Raw genomic sequence first — 14781 nt, forward strand, 5'->3', positions numbered from 1 at the left:
TGCAGTTTTGGGGGTTGGTCTCTTTGGGTGTTTGTAAGGTATAGCATGTGTCAAGGATATGCGACACAGTTGTGACAAAGGTAAAGTCTGTTGGGAGTGTTGCGGGTATCAAGGAGTTAACACTGTGCTAGGGGGAAATGCTGACTCAGTATCACGTGATGAGTCAGCATCATGAGACATGGGACGTTGCCTACTTGGTCTATAGCAAGCTAGTATAAAGAGGTTTGGTTGACTTCCCCATGCTGACTTCTCCCCTGTATGTAATCCCTCCCACGTATACTGATTCCCGGATGTAAGAAGACTGCTTTATGACAACCCAAGACTGCAACTGCCTTACTTAAAATGCAGCTTGACTCCTGAGCGCTGCATGTGGGGCATTTGTACGTTCCAACTCAGTTTACTATTGGTTTAACTATAATTCGAATCGTGTGGTGGCTGTTCTGGAGCTTTTCTAAAAGGAAACTTCTTTTATAAAAGGAGAGAGGGCAGTGCTGTAGTCCTTGGACTGGCTCATAAAGGGACCCTCTGGACTGTGGGTTTTAAACTGGGCCCATGATCTGAAGCGAGTCATGAGAGCCAGTGTGGTTGGAGTGTTGAACTAGGACAGGGGAGACCAGGGTTCAAATCCCCACTTGGCCGTGGAACTCACTGGGTGACCTTGGGGCCAGTCACTGCCTTTCAGCCTAGCCTTCCTGACAAGGTGGCTGTAGGGATTAAATGAGGAATCATGTATGCTTTGGAGAAAAGGTGGAGGGTCTAAATGAAATAAATAATAAAACAGAATAAACATCTGCCTGGACTGAATCACGTGAGTCCACTTTTGAATCCAGGCTCTGTCGAGTCCATCCCTAGCTGTGGGTATTTGCACCCAACTCTGCTACTCGCTTCCTGGCAGCATATGAGTTCTTTATACATGCACTTCTCTTTTCCCACCACCTGCCCTCTGATAGTCAGCGGATCTCAGGCAAATGTGGGAGTGGCTCTGCTATCCACTAAATTGTTAGTAGTTGTTCAGTAGACCTGAATACAAGCAAGGTAGAGACGAAACTCAACAGAGGCTTGGTTAGTCAAAGACTTGCAGGCTGGCTTGGTTTATTACCGTGTTGGGGTTGATCCCAAACTTGCCCTCCCCATCTCCCAGGCTGTACTCAATCTGGGCAAAGCGTCCCGAATCGGCATCTGTGGCACGGACCCTCAGAATGACAGTGCCTAGTGGGACATCCTCAAAGACAGGTTTCTGTAATAAAGACAAGAGAAAATGATGATGGCAGACATTTTGACTGGTATCAGACCCAATTCTAAAGGCCACGAACTGAGTGGTGGAGCTGCCTGTCTATCACCGATGACAAAGCCTAATCTGTACAACAAATAATCAGCTTCAGGATGTGTTGATGGTAATTAGGTTACATTCCTGGAAAAAACATAAGACTGATTCACAGAAGATAGGTCTATTAATGGCTACTAGCCGATATGGTTAAACAGAGTGCTCCTTTTCAAAAAGGCAGTAGGACTCTGAGGACCTGGTGGAGCAGACACTCAACAAGGAAATGCTTCGCCATCATGTCCTTGCTAGTGAACTTCTCAGAGATATTTGTCTGGTCAGAGGTAGATTTCAGACTGGATGGATAGAACATAAGCCCCATCTAACCTTGCACCCACCTCACTCCCCACAATATATTGTGAACCAGGGGCCACTGACCTCTTCGCACCCGTGAGCTTCTTTGGATTCAATCTCTTCCTAAATTACAGGCAGTTATATGGTTAATTTTAATGTGATTCTTATCACGGAATCTCACACCACAGGTGGTATGCTGTCCTGAATGTTACGCTCCATAGAGCTGTTTCAGACACTTAATAATATTTCATAGTAGAGGAAATTGTTTCATCTGATCCTGCTTCCCAAGTCCCCGTCCCCCACCTAGACATCATGTTTCAATTCACCTGGTAGGATGGCTGGCTGAAGATGGGGTTGTTGTCATTGATATCCACAATTTCTAGGTGCACTGGTATCTCGGCTGATCTCCGGGGAGATCCATTGTCTGAAGCCCGAACAGTGAAGTTCAGCCATTGAACTTCTTCATAGTCCACCGTCCTGTTGGAAATTACTTTTCCTAAAAGAGAAGATTATGACTGCCATTTTGACTGATGCTAATTTTTCTCCCACCTCTCTGCAGCCTTCAAATAAACTATCCTGAATGGGCATTAAAAATAAAATAAAAAGGACATGCCCGCAGACGGCTGGTTCTACTATTGGAATGGCAGACAGTTAAGACTCTCTTGCGGCCCTTGGGACAAATTTCGAAATGCTTATCCAGAAACATATGTCCAGGGCCATTGCTAATGAAAATCTTAAGGGTCTGGTGGTCATTTCATGCTAAGAATGAAGCTCCACTTGGCTGGAGGAAAAACAACGCTTTTGATAAACATTATTTATTTTATTATCTACTACTTAATTACAGCTGTCTCTAAGTAGGATACAACAGAAATAAAAATTGGTTAAAACTGTAAAATCAGAATTCAGTTAAAATGCTTGCTGGAATAAGTAAGTACAATTGTACCTTGGTTCTTGAACGGAATCTGTTCTGGAAGTCCGTTTGACTTCCAAAACATTCAGAAACCAAAGTGTGGCTTCTGATTGGCTGCAGGAAGCTCCTGCAGCCAATAGGAAGCTGTGGAAGCCCTGTCAGACATTTGGGTTCCAAAGAATCTTCACAAACTGGAACACTCACTTTCGAGTTTGTGGCATTCGGGAGCCAAAACGTCCGACTACCAAGGCGTTTGGGATCCAAGGTACAACTGTATTTCATGGGTACTGGAAATGCAACATCAAGGGCGCCTGTCTGACCTCCACTAGGGGGCCCAGAACAATGAACTCCAACCTCCTGTTGGGTACAAGCCATGCATGTGAACCAAAGGGGACCACAAATATTGATTCTGCGGAGAGCTTGCTGAACCTCTGGTGTCCATTGATTCCTGCATTACAAGCAAAGAACACGCTAGTACAGTCTTTCAGAGATCCCAGACTGGCTGTTTACAACACAGAACAATTTATTGAACACTCCTCCAGATAGTGCCATACAGAAGTTATACGACACTGCCAGCTAACAGTTTCTTACTGGACTTTTTTGCAGTTAGAAAAGTGATGGGATCATTGCACTAGAAAGTGAAGGATAACAACAAAATTTTGTGCCAATAACTAGCCCACCTGAAAGCACCTTTTGTACTGCCCGTCTCCCAAAAAAGTTAGGTCCAAAAGCCTAAATTTAGTTTGTAATCTCCTTGGGGGCAAGGACACGTTTGTTGGGTTTTTTGTTTTTGTTTTTGGCTTATGCTACATAGTAAAGCACCATGTACAGTGATGGCGCTATGTTAAATAGGTCTTCATAATTAAACAATTTCTACAAATTACGAAGGAAACAAATGATGCAGGAACATACAGGAGGTATGTTTAGTTCTTGGCCAAATGAACTTGGCTATTGAGGTCAGCCCTAACAGAGACCTGAGTGAAGTAGAAAAGGTTTCATATGAACTTTATTTTCATAAGACTGCCCAAACAATGAAACTTCCTGTGCCATTGGGAAAACGATGGGAAATAAAATGGTACATTTCCCCTCCCCCATACGGAGAACCTTCCTTAGGGATCCCTTAGGGATATCCTGGTAAGAATGGAGGAGTGGGGGTCCCATGTGTCCCACCTACCTGCTGAGCTGTCTTCCAGCTGGACATATCCCTCAGGTGAAAGGTCAAGTAGCTCATAAGTGATCTGACCATTAGCACCTTTGTCTGGATCTACAGCTGACACGGATATCAAGGTGGTCCCTGGAGTGGCCCCTTCCAGGATCCTTTCCTTGAAAAACAGTGCCCCGAAAGGGCGGAACCGGGGAGTATTATCGTTGACATCCAATATGTTTACTGTCAGCTTTGCTGTGAGAGGCAGAGAGGGGAGGGGAGAACAGGAAAGAGTAAGGATAAAACACCTGAACGTTTACCAGACTGATACCCTCTCCTTTTCTGATCTCAACACCATCGCGTGACTCATTTTAATGTGAAAATTACAGGAATTGCCGTACCGTTTGGCACACTAACTGAGCGGTCCACCACGTCGCTGGCATTGTCGTAGACAGAGATGGTGACCTCGTAAGTGGCTACCAGCTCCCTATTTAGAGTGGACTTAACTTTCACAGCACCTGAAAGTAAGAAAAAGAAGGGGGCAAATTCAAACTAAATAGCATACTCAAACCATGGGAGCAAGAGCTTTCACAGGCCAAAGAAGTATATTCATCTAATGAATGTTTACAAGCTTCTTAGTCTCTTTTCACCTATATTTTCCCTAGCCAGAAAACACATCTATAAACACACAGCACATCCAGATTCCTTTGGTTCAATCCAACCCAATTCTGTACCATACATTATTTAATATTTTTGGGTTTGTTTTTTTTACATTTCTTTTGTATCCCACATACTTTTATATTATGAACAAGACTTGTATTTATTCAACGAACCTGGATACTGAGAGGCAGTGTATTTTGTGAGAATGACGACTCACCCTAAGTTAAATGAGTTCAGATATTGACCAGAATATATGCTTTCAGTTCTATGCAGAATGTGTATCAAGGCATACTTGCTGTGAAAGGGTATCCAAATAATCTGAACAAGACTTCAGTCTTGAACACTAATGCTAGGAAGTAGACCCTATTAAACACAATGGGATTTCCTTCTGAGTAAAAATGTACAGGATCCTGTACCCTGCCCTATCCACCAAAGAACAGGACGGAAGTTCACTTACCCTAAAAAATCCTTGCCCCTCCCACTCCCTAGCAGCTAGGTGCTTCCGAGGAGCTTTCAGCATTCAGTCTGTGAAGGCTGTGACACAATGCATGGAAGGCACGTTTTGGCTGCTCTTTGCCAGCAAGACACAAACCGGCACTGAACCAGGGATGGTGAGGATGAGAATGGAGGAGGTGTTGACTGAGATGGAAAGAAGACACTGAGCACACGCATAGAAACAGAAAAACCAAACCTGCAGATCTGAGAGCCGTAAGGGAAATAAGAAGATTATAGTTACTTATAGTTGAAGTGAAGCAAGTAGCCATTCAAAAGTGTACAGAGAAAGCAAAGGGAGAGTCAGAAAGGGCAAGGCAGACATAGGAAAAAAGGGGAAAGAGCAGGACGTGAAAAGGAAAGAGAAGCAGAGGTGGGAAGAAAGTAGAAAAGGTGGGAGAGGATCTTCCTCACTGTATTCTGTTCTTAGATTAATGGCTGCTGTGGTCAGGAGAGTCTTGCCCAGCTTTGGCAGTTGTGTCCACTGCACCCCTTCCTAGAAATGGCGGGTCTGCCTACAGACACAGTGATACAGACCTCAGTCACCTTCCAGTTTAGATTACTGTAATGCACTCCCTGCGGAGGAATCCTTGAAAAGTGTTCAGACACTGCAGCTGGTGCAAAACAGCCCAACCACTTGTGGCACACACCTTTTTAGACCACATCATACATGTTTTATGTCAATGGGCAGGCTTCTGATTCATTTCTGGGCTGAATTCAAGGTGCTGGTGCTTACGTATAAAGCCGTGAATGGCTATGGGCCAGGATAGCTGGAAGATCTTGCTCTCTCATACGAACCTGACTGTGTGTTGAGAACATCACCACTGTGAAATTCCCTCCCAAAGGAGGTGAGACCAATCCCATCTCTGATGGCATTGAGATAGGCAATGAAAACATTCTTAGTCAGCAGTGCAACTTATAATGGTTTTAAATATCTGGCTGCAGATTTTAAACTCTGGTTCTTTTGATTGTAAGGTTTAACTTTTGAAACTTGGTGGTGCTGAGTTTTACATCAGCCACAATGGGGAGCTTTTTCTTAGGGCTGGAAAGTGGGATAAAGTGTTCACACAAATAACTAAATAAATTGTTGACTTTAGGAACTCTTCAATATACAGAAGGTCTGACAAAGCGACATTTGATAAAACTGCTACTATAAATGATGTTTTGGGCCGATAATGTTCCTTTTTAATGTTAAAATGGTATAGAGTATTCATTTTTCCTGCCTTCCGTTGATTTTGGCCATTTTCCTTAGAAACTGTGTTACACTCCCATGTTTGGAGCAGTATTTCAGCCTCCCGACTCATGTACCTGTTCTAAAATCCACTGCAAACGCTCCCTGCTGGTCAGGCACAAGAGCATCATTATCATCTTTGGCGAGGATTTCAATGATGTAGTATTCCAGCCGGGGATTGAGGTCTCTGTCTCTTGCAGTCATCTCAGCAACAACCGTGCCTATTTCAGCCGATTCAGGGACACTGACGGTCTGGATGGGGTTGATGAACTCTGGCTGGGAGTCATTGATGTCGTCAATGAGGATGCTCACAGTGGCAGTGCCAGAGAGAGGCGGAGTCCCTCGATCCACAGCAATCACCGTCAGCCGGTAATTGTCCTTCTCTTCTCTGTCTATGCTGATGTTGGCCACACTGATCACCCCTGTGTTGGTGTTGATCACAAACCTATCTTGAGCTCCACTTTCGATCCGGTAGCTCAGCTGCTGGTTGAGGCCACTATCCATGTCAGTTGCCATTACCTGGAGAACAGAAAAACCTAGGGGGGACACCCAGACTGTGAGAGCTTTTCAGTTACCTGAATCCTTAGAACACAAGAGCTGTCATCTAGGATCAGTCCCACAAACTGTTGTCTCCAGCAGTCTTTCCCTGCTAAAGCCTGCTATAAAGAAAGCTCATTAAGATATAGACGTGTGACGATACTATGATATGAAATACCTCCTTCCTACAATTTGTAAAGAACATATGGGGAACAGATAGGGCCAAAAGAGCTAAATGAATTCCATCAGATTGTAGAATTCTCGCTTGTGGAATGTTCTCCTCAGGGAAGCTCGCCTGGCGCCTTCGTTATATATCTTGAGGTGCCAGGCAAAAACATAGGCCTTTGGCTAATTAAATAATGGATGGCCTTTTAAGCTGTGTGTGTGTGTGGAGGGGTGGTGGTTTGTTTGTTACTATGGCGTGTATTCTTGTGTTTTTATATTGTAATCTGCCCTGTAATGAAGGACAGTATAGCAAAATAATAATAATAATAATAATAATAATAATAATAATAATAATAATACCGTGGGAGCAGGGCCGGGGCGGGAGAGTGCGAAACGAAAGAAGTGCCATGGTCAGATCACTTCCTGGTGCAACTGGACTTCTCTGCAACCCATCCCCTCTGCAGGGAGGTGGGACCAATTCGGATGGTCCGCCCCCGCCACTTAATGGATCCAAATGGTTTCCAGAGAGTGGTAGGGGATGCTTTATCCCATGTTGATGGCCTTTCAGCTGATTCCCTGGTGGCCCGCTGGAATGTGGAGTTAACCAGGGCTATTGACTGTTTGGCTCCGAAGCGCCCTCTCCGATTGCATGGAGCCCGGACAGCCCCGTGGTTTTCCACGGATCTGAGGGCAATGAAACAATCGTTGAGACGGCTAGAGCGCTGGTGGCGGATAACTCATTCCGAATCTGACCGGACACAGGTTAGAGCTCAACGTCGAGCCTACCAAGTGGCGATAGCGACGGCGAAGAAGAATTTCTTCACCGCCTCTATTGCATCTGCAGAAAACAGCAGCAGACGACTTTTTCAGGTGGTTCACAATTTAGCGGAACCACCTGCAACATCGGGGCCCAGTATGGGCCACATGTTCTCCTGCAATGATTTTGCAAAGTTTTTTGCAGATAAAATCGCTCAGATTCGGGAAGAAGTAGACTCCACCGTGGGAGCAGGGCCGGGGCGGGAGAGTGCTAGAGTTCTGTCTAGTCAAATTGAGTGGGATCAATTCCAATCTGTTACCTCCGAGGATGTGGACAGGCTGCTTGGACGAGTGAAACCAACCACCTGTCTCCTGGATCCTTGCCCATCCTGGCTTATAAAAGCTAGCCGGGAAGGACTGGGCGATGGGCTTCGTGGGGTGGTGAATGCTTCCCTCCGTGAGGGAGCCTTCCCAGACCCGCTGAAAGAGGTGGTTATTAAACCGCTTCTTAAAAAAACATCTTTAGATGCGGCCACGATGGCCAACTATCGCCCAGTCTCAAATCTTCCATTCTTGGGCAAGGTGATTGAGCGAGCGGTTGCCGAACAACTCCAGGCACGCCTGGAAGAAGCGGACCATTTGGATCCCTTCCAGTCGGGATTCAGGCCTCATCATGGGACTGAAACTGCCTTGGTCGCACTGGTTGATGATCTCCGGCGGGCTAGAGACAAAGGTGAGAGCTGTTTCCTAGTTCTGCTGGATCTCTCAGCGGCGTTTGATACCATCGACCATAACATCCTTCTGCACCGTCTTGAGGGGCTGGGAGCTGGGGGCACTGTCATACAGTGGTTCCGCTCCTTCCTCCTGGGCCGTGTTCAGAAAGTGGTGGTGGGGGATGAGTGTTCAGACCCCTGGGCTCTCACTTGTGGGGTGCCTCAGGGTTCTGTCCTCTCCCCCATGCTTTTCAACATTTACATGCAGCCGCTGGGAGAGATCATCAGGAGGTTTGGGCTGGGTGTTCATCAGTATGCGGATGATACCCAGCTCTACCTCTCTTTTAACTCAGAACCAGTGAGGGCGGTGAAGGTCCTGTGTGAGTGTCTGGAGGCGGTTGGAGGATGGATGGCGGCTAACAGATTGAGGTTGAATCCTGACAAGACAGAAGTACTGTTTTTGGGGGACAGGAGGCGGGCAGGTGTGGAGGATTCCCTGGTCCTGAATGGGGTAACTGTGCCCCTGAAGGACCAGGTGCGCAGCCTGGGAGTCATTTTGGACTCACAGCTGTCCATGGAGGCACAGGTCAAATCTGTGTCCAGGGCAGCTGTTTACCAGCTCCATCTGGTACGTAGGCTGAGACCCTATCTGCCTGCGGACTGTCTCGCCAGAGTGGTGCATGCTCTGGTTATCTCCCGCTTGGATTACTGCAATGCGCTCTACGTGGGGCTACCTTTGAAGGTGACTCGGAAACTACAACTAATCCAGAATGCAGCAGCTAGACTGGTGACTGGGGGCGGCCGCCGAGACCATATAACACCGGTCTTGAAAGACCTACATTGGCTCCCAGTACGTTTCCGAGCACAATTCAAAGTGTTGGTGCTGACCTCTAAAGCCCTAAACTGCCTCGGTCCAGTATACCTGAAGGAGCGTCTCCACCCCCATCATTCTGCCCGGACGCTGAGGTCCAGCGCCGAGGGCCTTCTGGTGGTTCCCTCATTGCGAGAAGCAAAGCTACAGGGAACCAGGCAGAGGGCCTTCTCGGTAGTGGCGCCCGCCCTGTGGAATGCCCTCCCATCAGATGTCAAAGAGATAAACAACTACCTGACATTCAGAAGACATCTTAAGGCAGCCCTGTTCAGGGAAGTTTTTAACGTGTGATATTTTACTGTATTTTTGGTTTTTATGGAAGCCGCCCAGAGTGGCTGGGGAGGCCCAGCCAGATGGGCGGGGTATAAATAATAAATTATTATTATTATTATTATAATGGGCTGCATAAAGGACAATATGGATGTTCATGGTGAACTGAAGGTAGGCCATATAGGTGACCTGAACAAGATGTGAACTCTAGCATTAAAACATTAAAGAGTGACGAACACTTTGTACATTCCTCAGTGGGCAAAACTATGTAGTGACTGCCAGCTAAACACATATACACAAAACCAAATAATTGTCTCTTCCTTATTTGCTAATTTATGGGAACAGAGCAAAAAAAGAAAAAGAAAAATGTGATCCTTTGTTAACTGGAATTTTGCTCCAGTGGTCTGTCTGTGTCCAGAATACAAGTGTGTTTATCAGCATGGTAAGAAAAACATAATCAGCCGGATCCAGACTTCACACTGGACCTACTCTAAGCATGACTAAATGGGGATCCAACCTAATATCCGTATTGCCCATAAATGGCCTAAGAGTGATGTAGAATATTGCAAATTTATCTCTTGATTTCCTGGATTGCATACTTCATTTTCAATTATCACTGCATGGTTGTTGTTTTTAAGAAATCCCAGTTCCTAGCCTCATCTCAGTCTCACTAGCTTATTTGTACTTTGCCTTCATTCTGACCTGGAGGGCTGTTTTCCAGCAGGTGAGCAGTCAACAGTGCCGGGTGAAAAGTTGGCCTATTGTCATTATCATCCAGAATGGTCACAGTGAGCCTAGCGGTGCTGTTCAGCTTTCCAATATCCATTGCAACCAGCAGAAATTCCAAGACCGGATTCAAGAAGGCTTCTCTGTCTATCACTTGGCCTGGCCTCACCAAAACAACCCCTGGAAATTATGAATAAAGATTCCATTAGGAAAGATAGGAACTAACTATAGGCATGTGCAGCCAAATTTCTACCATGCTCCACAGAGTGCAAATCTCATTTTGCCAAAATAAAATCTGCAGCAAACTCTACAATTCTACGATTCTATGAAATTGGCGTACCAGCACTTGGAAGTTGTAACAAATGGCAAAGGAAAAGGGAAGCCTGGAGAGCTCCTTACTTGCAGACCATATCGTGTCACCTCCCAACAATTCCCCCCAGTGAAGCCCATTACCCACACCACCATGTGACATCTACATGTGACATGTAGAGCTTGCCACTAAAATCGTGTGTCGGTAGGGTAGCAGACTGTTTTGTCAAAAGGTTCTGCCTACTGTTGTACAGGACTCAAGGACAAAAGTAGGCCATGGTATAAAAGTGGCCCCTCCAGTTTGGCCTCCCATTTACTCATTCATTGTTTGGGTAAACGAAAGCTGACACCACTGATGAGTTTGTTTATGCAAGTCTTTTCAATAGCTCGCCCCCAGCGATAAGCCAAACAGACGAGTTGCAAGGCTGTACCTGCTTCACATTGCAGGTGAGGTGGAACGTGGAATGCTCCTCACAGAAAATACTCCCTACACACAAAAACCCAGATCTTCTCCACGTGCTTTAAAAAAGCCCAAGGTTCATTTCTGGCCTGCTCTCCTATTGGTCAGGGCAAATATTCCATTACCTCCTCACCCCAGACCAGGGCATTGCACTAGATAGGCTGCCTGCCTGCTAAGCGGGTATGTCTTTCTTACCTGTTCTGTTGTTGATGCTGAAAAGGTCTGTCGCTGCCCCAAGGAGCTGGTATGTCACCACAGCATTGATGCCCTGGTCGTTGTCCAAAGCTAGAATTGGCCCATTAAGGACTGTGATGCGAGTTCCTGAATTGAACATGGGAGGCCATTCAATCAGAGAGATAACATCAATAGACTGCCTCCTCCCCCCCCCCAATGATTAACAGTGAATAATGAATGGGTGAAACAGGGTGAGGTCCTATGAAGCATGAGACAAAAAAGAAGTGCCTGGTGAGACCTTGGCAGACTGAATCAAGAAGCCCCCTGGGAGACGCCTTACAGCCCTGCTAAAACAAAACAAAAAACACACACACAATTCATCAGGAATATTGAAATGAAAAGGACATTTAGTGGGAGTTTTGCCTCCTCTTGTTTCTGAACTCACATACTATCAGGGAGTGTGGCAGGCAAGGACATTGGTTTATTGAAGTATAAATATTTTGACAGGAACCTAAAAGCACTTAAAGGTCTGGAGAATCAGGAATGATCTTCCAAGCCTTCTCCAACCCATGTCTGGAAGATAAGAAATACAAATACAGCCAATGTCTTCCAGGGAAAACTTGCTAACATGAATTCTGATATGTACGCTTCTTTGGCCTCAGCAAATGGGACCACACTAATTCACAGTCAGTTTCTTATATGCTATTATTATTTAAGAAGGGGAGTTAGAGAAGGTCTTAAAACTTATTCATAAGCTTGTTCATAAAAATCCCAAACTACTGGTTTCAAGAAACAAATAAAAGTATTTTGCCATTTCACAACAGAGAAAAGAACTATGGGTATTTTAGTAGCCACAGAAAACGGATAGCATCTGTAGAAAACAAAAGTGATCATAGTAGAAAGCATCCAACTGTTAAAAAAAATTCTGTCATTTCCAACAAATCCACTTTTACCAGGTTTAATTTGATTTATGTTTTCCAGCTTTTCTCAAACACGGCTCCCTAACTTTGTTAAGCACATCTTCTGATACAACAGCTGCTCTAGGTTCTTGGCGACTAATGCAAAACAATTTATTTGACCTCCACTATATGTGACATATGGGACGTGGGTGGCGCTGTGGGTTAAACCACAGAGCCTAGGACTTGCTGATCAGAAGGTCGGCGGTTTGAATCCCCGCGACGGGGTGAGCTCCTGCCTGCTCCTGCCAACCTAGCAGTTCAAAAGCACGTCGAAATGCAAGTAGATACTGCTCTGGTGGGAAGGTAAACGGCGTTTCCGTGCGCTGCTCTGATTCACCAGAAGCAGTTTAGTCATGCTGGCCACATGACCTGGAAGCTGTACACTGGCTCCCTTGGCCAATAAAGCAAGATGAGCGCCGCAACCCCAGAGTGGGCCACGACTGGACCTAATGGTCAGGGGTCCCTTTATCTTTACCTGTGACATATTGAGAGTCCTAAGTCTGCTACCTGCTTTTTCCAGGTCAAGGATGGTTCTGCTCATTTACCATTAACATCAGATGAATTTTTCCTCACTTGATTTGCATCTGGGTGGGGTTTTTTTTGGGGGGGGGGAGCAGTTCCTCTATTTCTGAAAAAGTGGTTGGAGAAGATTGTAAAGAGGCAAGTGTATGCCAAGTGATGTTGTGGAAGAACAGATAACAGTGTTCAGAAACTGAGATGTCCTAAACAGCTTTTCCTTCTTAAGTCAGCACATTACTTGTTGCAACAGTTTTAACACAATATTGTTCAAAAGTAAAAAATAAAATATAATCCCATTAACAACAGAAGACCTGGGCTGAACAAATGGACCTCCTGTAAGCTGTGAGATTCGAATATGTTAAGAGGAAGCACATACCTGGAGGGGAGTTCTCCAGGATCTCAGCCTGGTAGGAACTCTGAGTGAAGAGGGGGTGATTATCATTTTCATCTGCTACTGAAATCACCAGCAAGTCGAAATCCTAAAGTGGTGTGAACGAAAAGGACAAAATGACTACAAAAGAAGCTGCAGTTGCCTTTAGGAGGGGCTCCTTTGCACAATCATCACGACTGCTAAAGAATACAGACTGGTCTTTTCGGGGGTTTTAAGGTTTTGTTTAGATTTACAGGCTGCTCAAGAGCTTCACTATGCTTTTTTGACTTAAGCCTGAATCCTAGAGGCTAATTCAAACAGGTAGGTCATATACAATGCTCGCAAAGGGGTTCAGGCTTGGACATTTGCCTCTCTTTAGGTATGTGCTGTTTGAACCTGATGCTGTTTAAACCTGATGCACATGTGGTAGTATTACAAGGGTGCTTTTTCCGTTTAAGCCAGTACCCAAAGAGAACGTGGAGCCAGTGCAGACATTCAACAGTGGTGTAATAGATCCTCTACATATATTTCTGGAGATAATGGCTAGATCTACCATGTTATACCAAGTTTAGTACACTTTGCTTCTGAGTTAACATTGAAGAGGCCCCTGGAGACTCAGAAAATACCCCTTTTGTCTTATTTTTTAGGCCTATCTATAGAACAGCATTGTCTCAATTATATAATGTGCAAGCAGATGAGATCAAAACATTGTATGTCCATTCTGTGAGGTACCTTCACTTTTTTTTTTTAGGGGGCTGAGGGGAACTACTGAGTGGTAACTGAAGGACCCACAATGAAAAAGAACATTTGAATGAGCAGCTGTAGAGCTTTTGCAAATATTCTAACCTTGGCTGTGAAAACCTCGGTCTGGATTCTGTGTCTGAGAAGAGTAACTGATGAAGCAAAGTTTCAGGCTTGAGTCTTGTGCCTTTGATTGTTAGCTAGAGCAGCGTTACATGAAATGCTCTCAGTAAACCCAGTGCCAAAGTCAGAAAACTGCGTATAATTACCCGCCTTGCGTTGCGTGCATTTTCTGGGTTGTCCTTCACTGTCACTGTCAAGCTGTACTTGGACACCCGCTCCCTATCCAGCGGGCGGTTTATGTACACGATGCCAGTCTGATGAAGAGACAGGAAAGGGGAAAAAGGGGAAAGAGAGGGGGAATAAATGGAACTGCATTGTTTTGTTTGCGTCTAACTCTGTCAAATGCCAGTGATGTGGAAACATTAAGCAGGGAGCACCAGCACCCATGATTCTGTGCTAACCGCTCAGGCAAGTGAGAATAGGTTATGTTCTGTTCTAACCAAGGTAAAAAAAGAGATTCCATTCTACCAGGCGAATCTGTTATGGAAACTCCTCTTCTTTGGAACACAGGAGTCAGGAAATGAAAAAAAGAAAAGACTACACCCTGAAATCTGGGCCTGAAGATGAGTAGTTAAAACTACTGAGAGGTAGCTTTGCTAAAATGCTTTTCTAAAATGCTGCATGTGAATACACAGGGCTGGACTGATAGCATTTGTTTTAAAAGAGGTTAATGTTACTATTGAGAGGTGCTTGCTGTTGTTTTCAGGTAGGGGTTTGTTATTTGACTCTCTTCTCAGCCCAACCACCAGCATACTATGAAATTAGTAGGAAGGGCTGGAAGGAAGGAGGCCTTGCGCATTGACTCAAGCAGGCACGAGGCAGTCAGAATTGGGCTACGATTTGAGGATCTGTGCAGCGGCAACAAAGGAAAAGAAGTGAAACCAATGATTTCAAAACTGCCCATTGGTTCTGAGTGCAAATGAGAAGTGATTTCCAGACCCAATGACCTCTTCAGACCCATGTAACTTAAAAAAGAAAAAGAAAAGATGTAGGCCCTCCGCAATTTGCAGAACAGAGCTCAGGTATCTAAAGCTAG

The 14781-nt window shown here is 45.2% G+C and overlaps 1 protein-coding gene across 5 annotated transcripts in view; it reads right to left on the minus strand.

Moving 5' to 3' along the window:
* The window catches only part of CDH23 (cadherin related 23), a 391169-nt gene that overhangs the window by 20572 nt on the left and 355816 nt on the right, over positions 1 to 14781 (minus strand). For all 5 annotated transcript variants that reach the window (XM_053388502.1, XM_053388507.1, XM_053388501.1 and 2 more), the window contains exons 42-50: positions 13892 to 13999; positions 12888 to 12990; positions 11055 to 11180; positions 10067 to 10270; positions 6130 to 6588; positions 4071 to 4187; positions 3700 to 3924; positions 1942 to 2111; positions 1100 to 1237 (exon numbers count right to left, since the gene is read on the minus strand). In XM_053388502.1, the coding sequence (XP_053244477.1) occupies positions 1100 to 1237; positions 1942 to 2111; positions 3700 to 3924; positions 4071 to 4187; positions 6130 to 6588; positions 10067 to 10270; positions 11055 to 11180; positions 12888 to 12990; positions 13892 to 13999 (1650 nt within the window). The remainder of the gene's footprint in view (positions 1 to 1099; positions 1238 to 1941; positions 2112 to 3699; positions 3925 to 4070; positions 4188 to 6129; positions 6589 to 10066; positions 10271 to 11054; positions 11181 to 12887; positions 12991 to 13891; positions 14000 to 14781) is intronic.

This window comes from Podarcis raffonei, chromosome 5 (genome assembly GCF_027172205.1).
Source record: "Podarcis raffonei isolate rPodRaf1 chromosome 5, rPodRaf1.pri, whole genome shotgun sequence".
NCBI classification, from domain to species: Eukaryota; Metazoa; Chordata; class Lepidosauria; order Squamata; family Lacertidae; genus Podarcis; species Podarcis raffonei.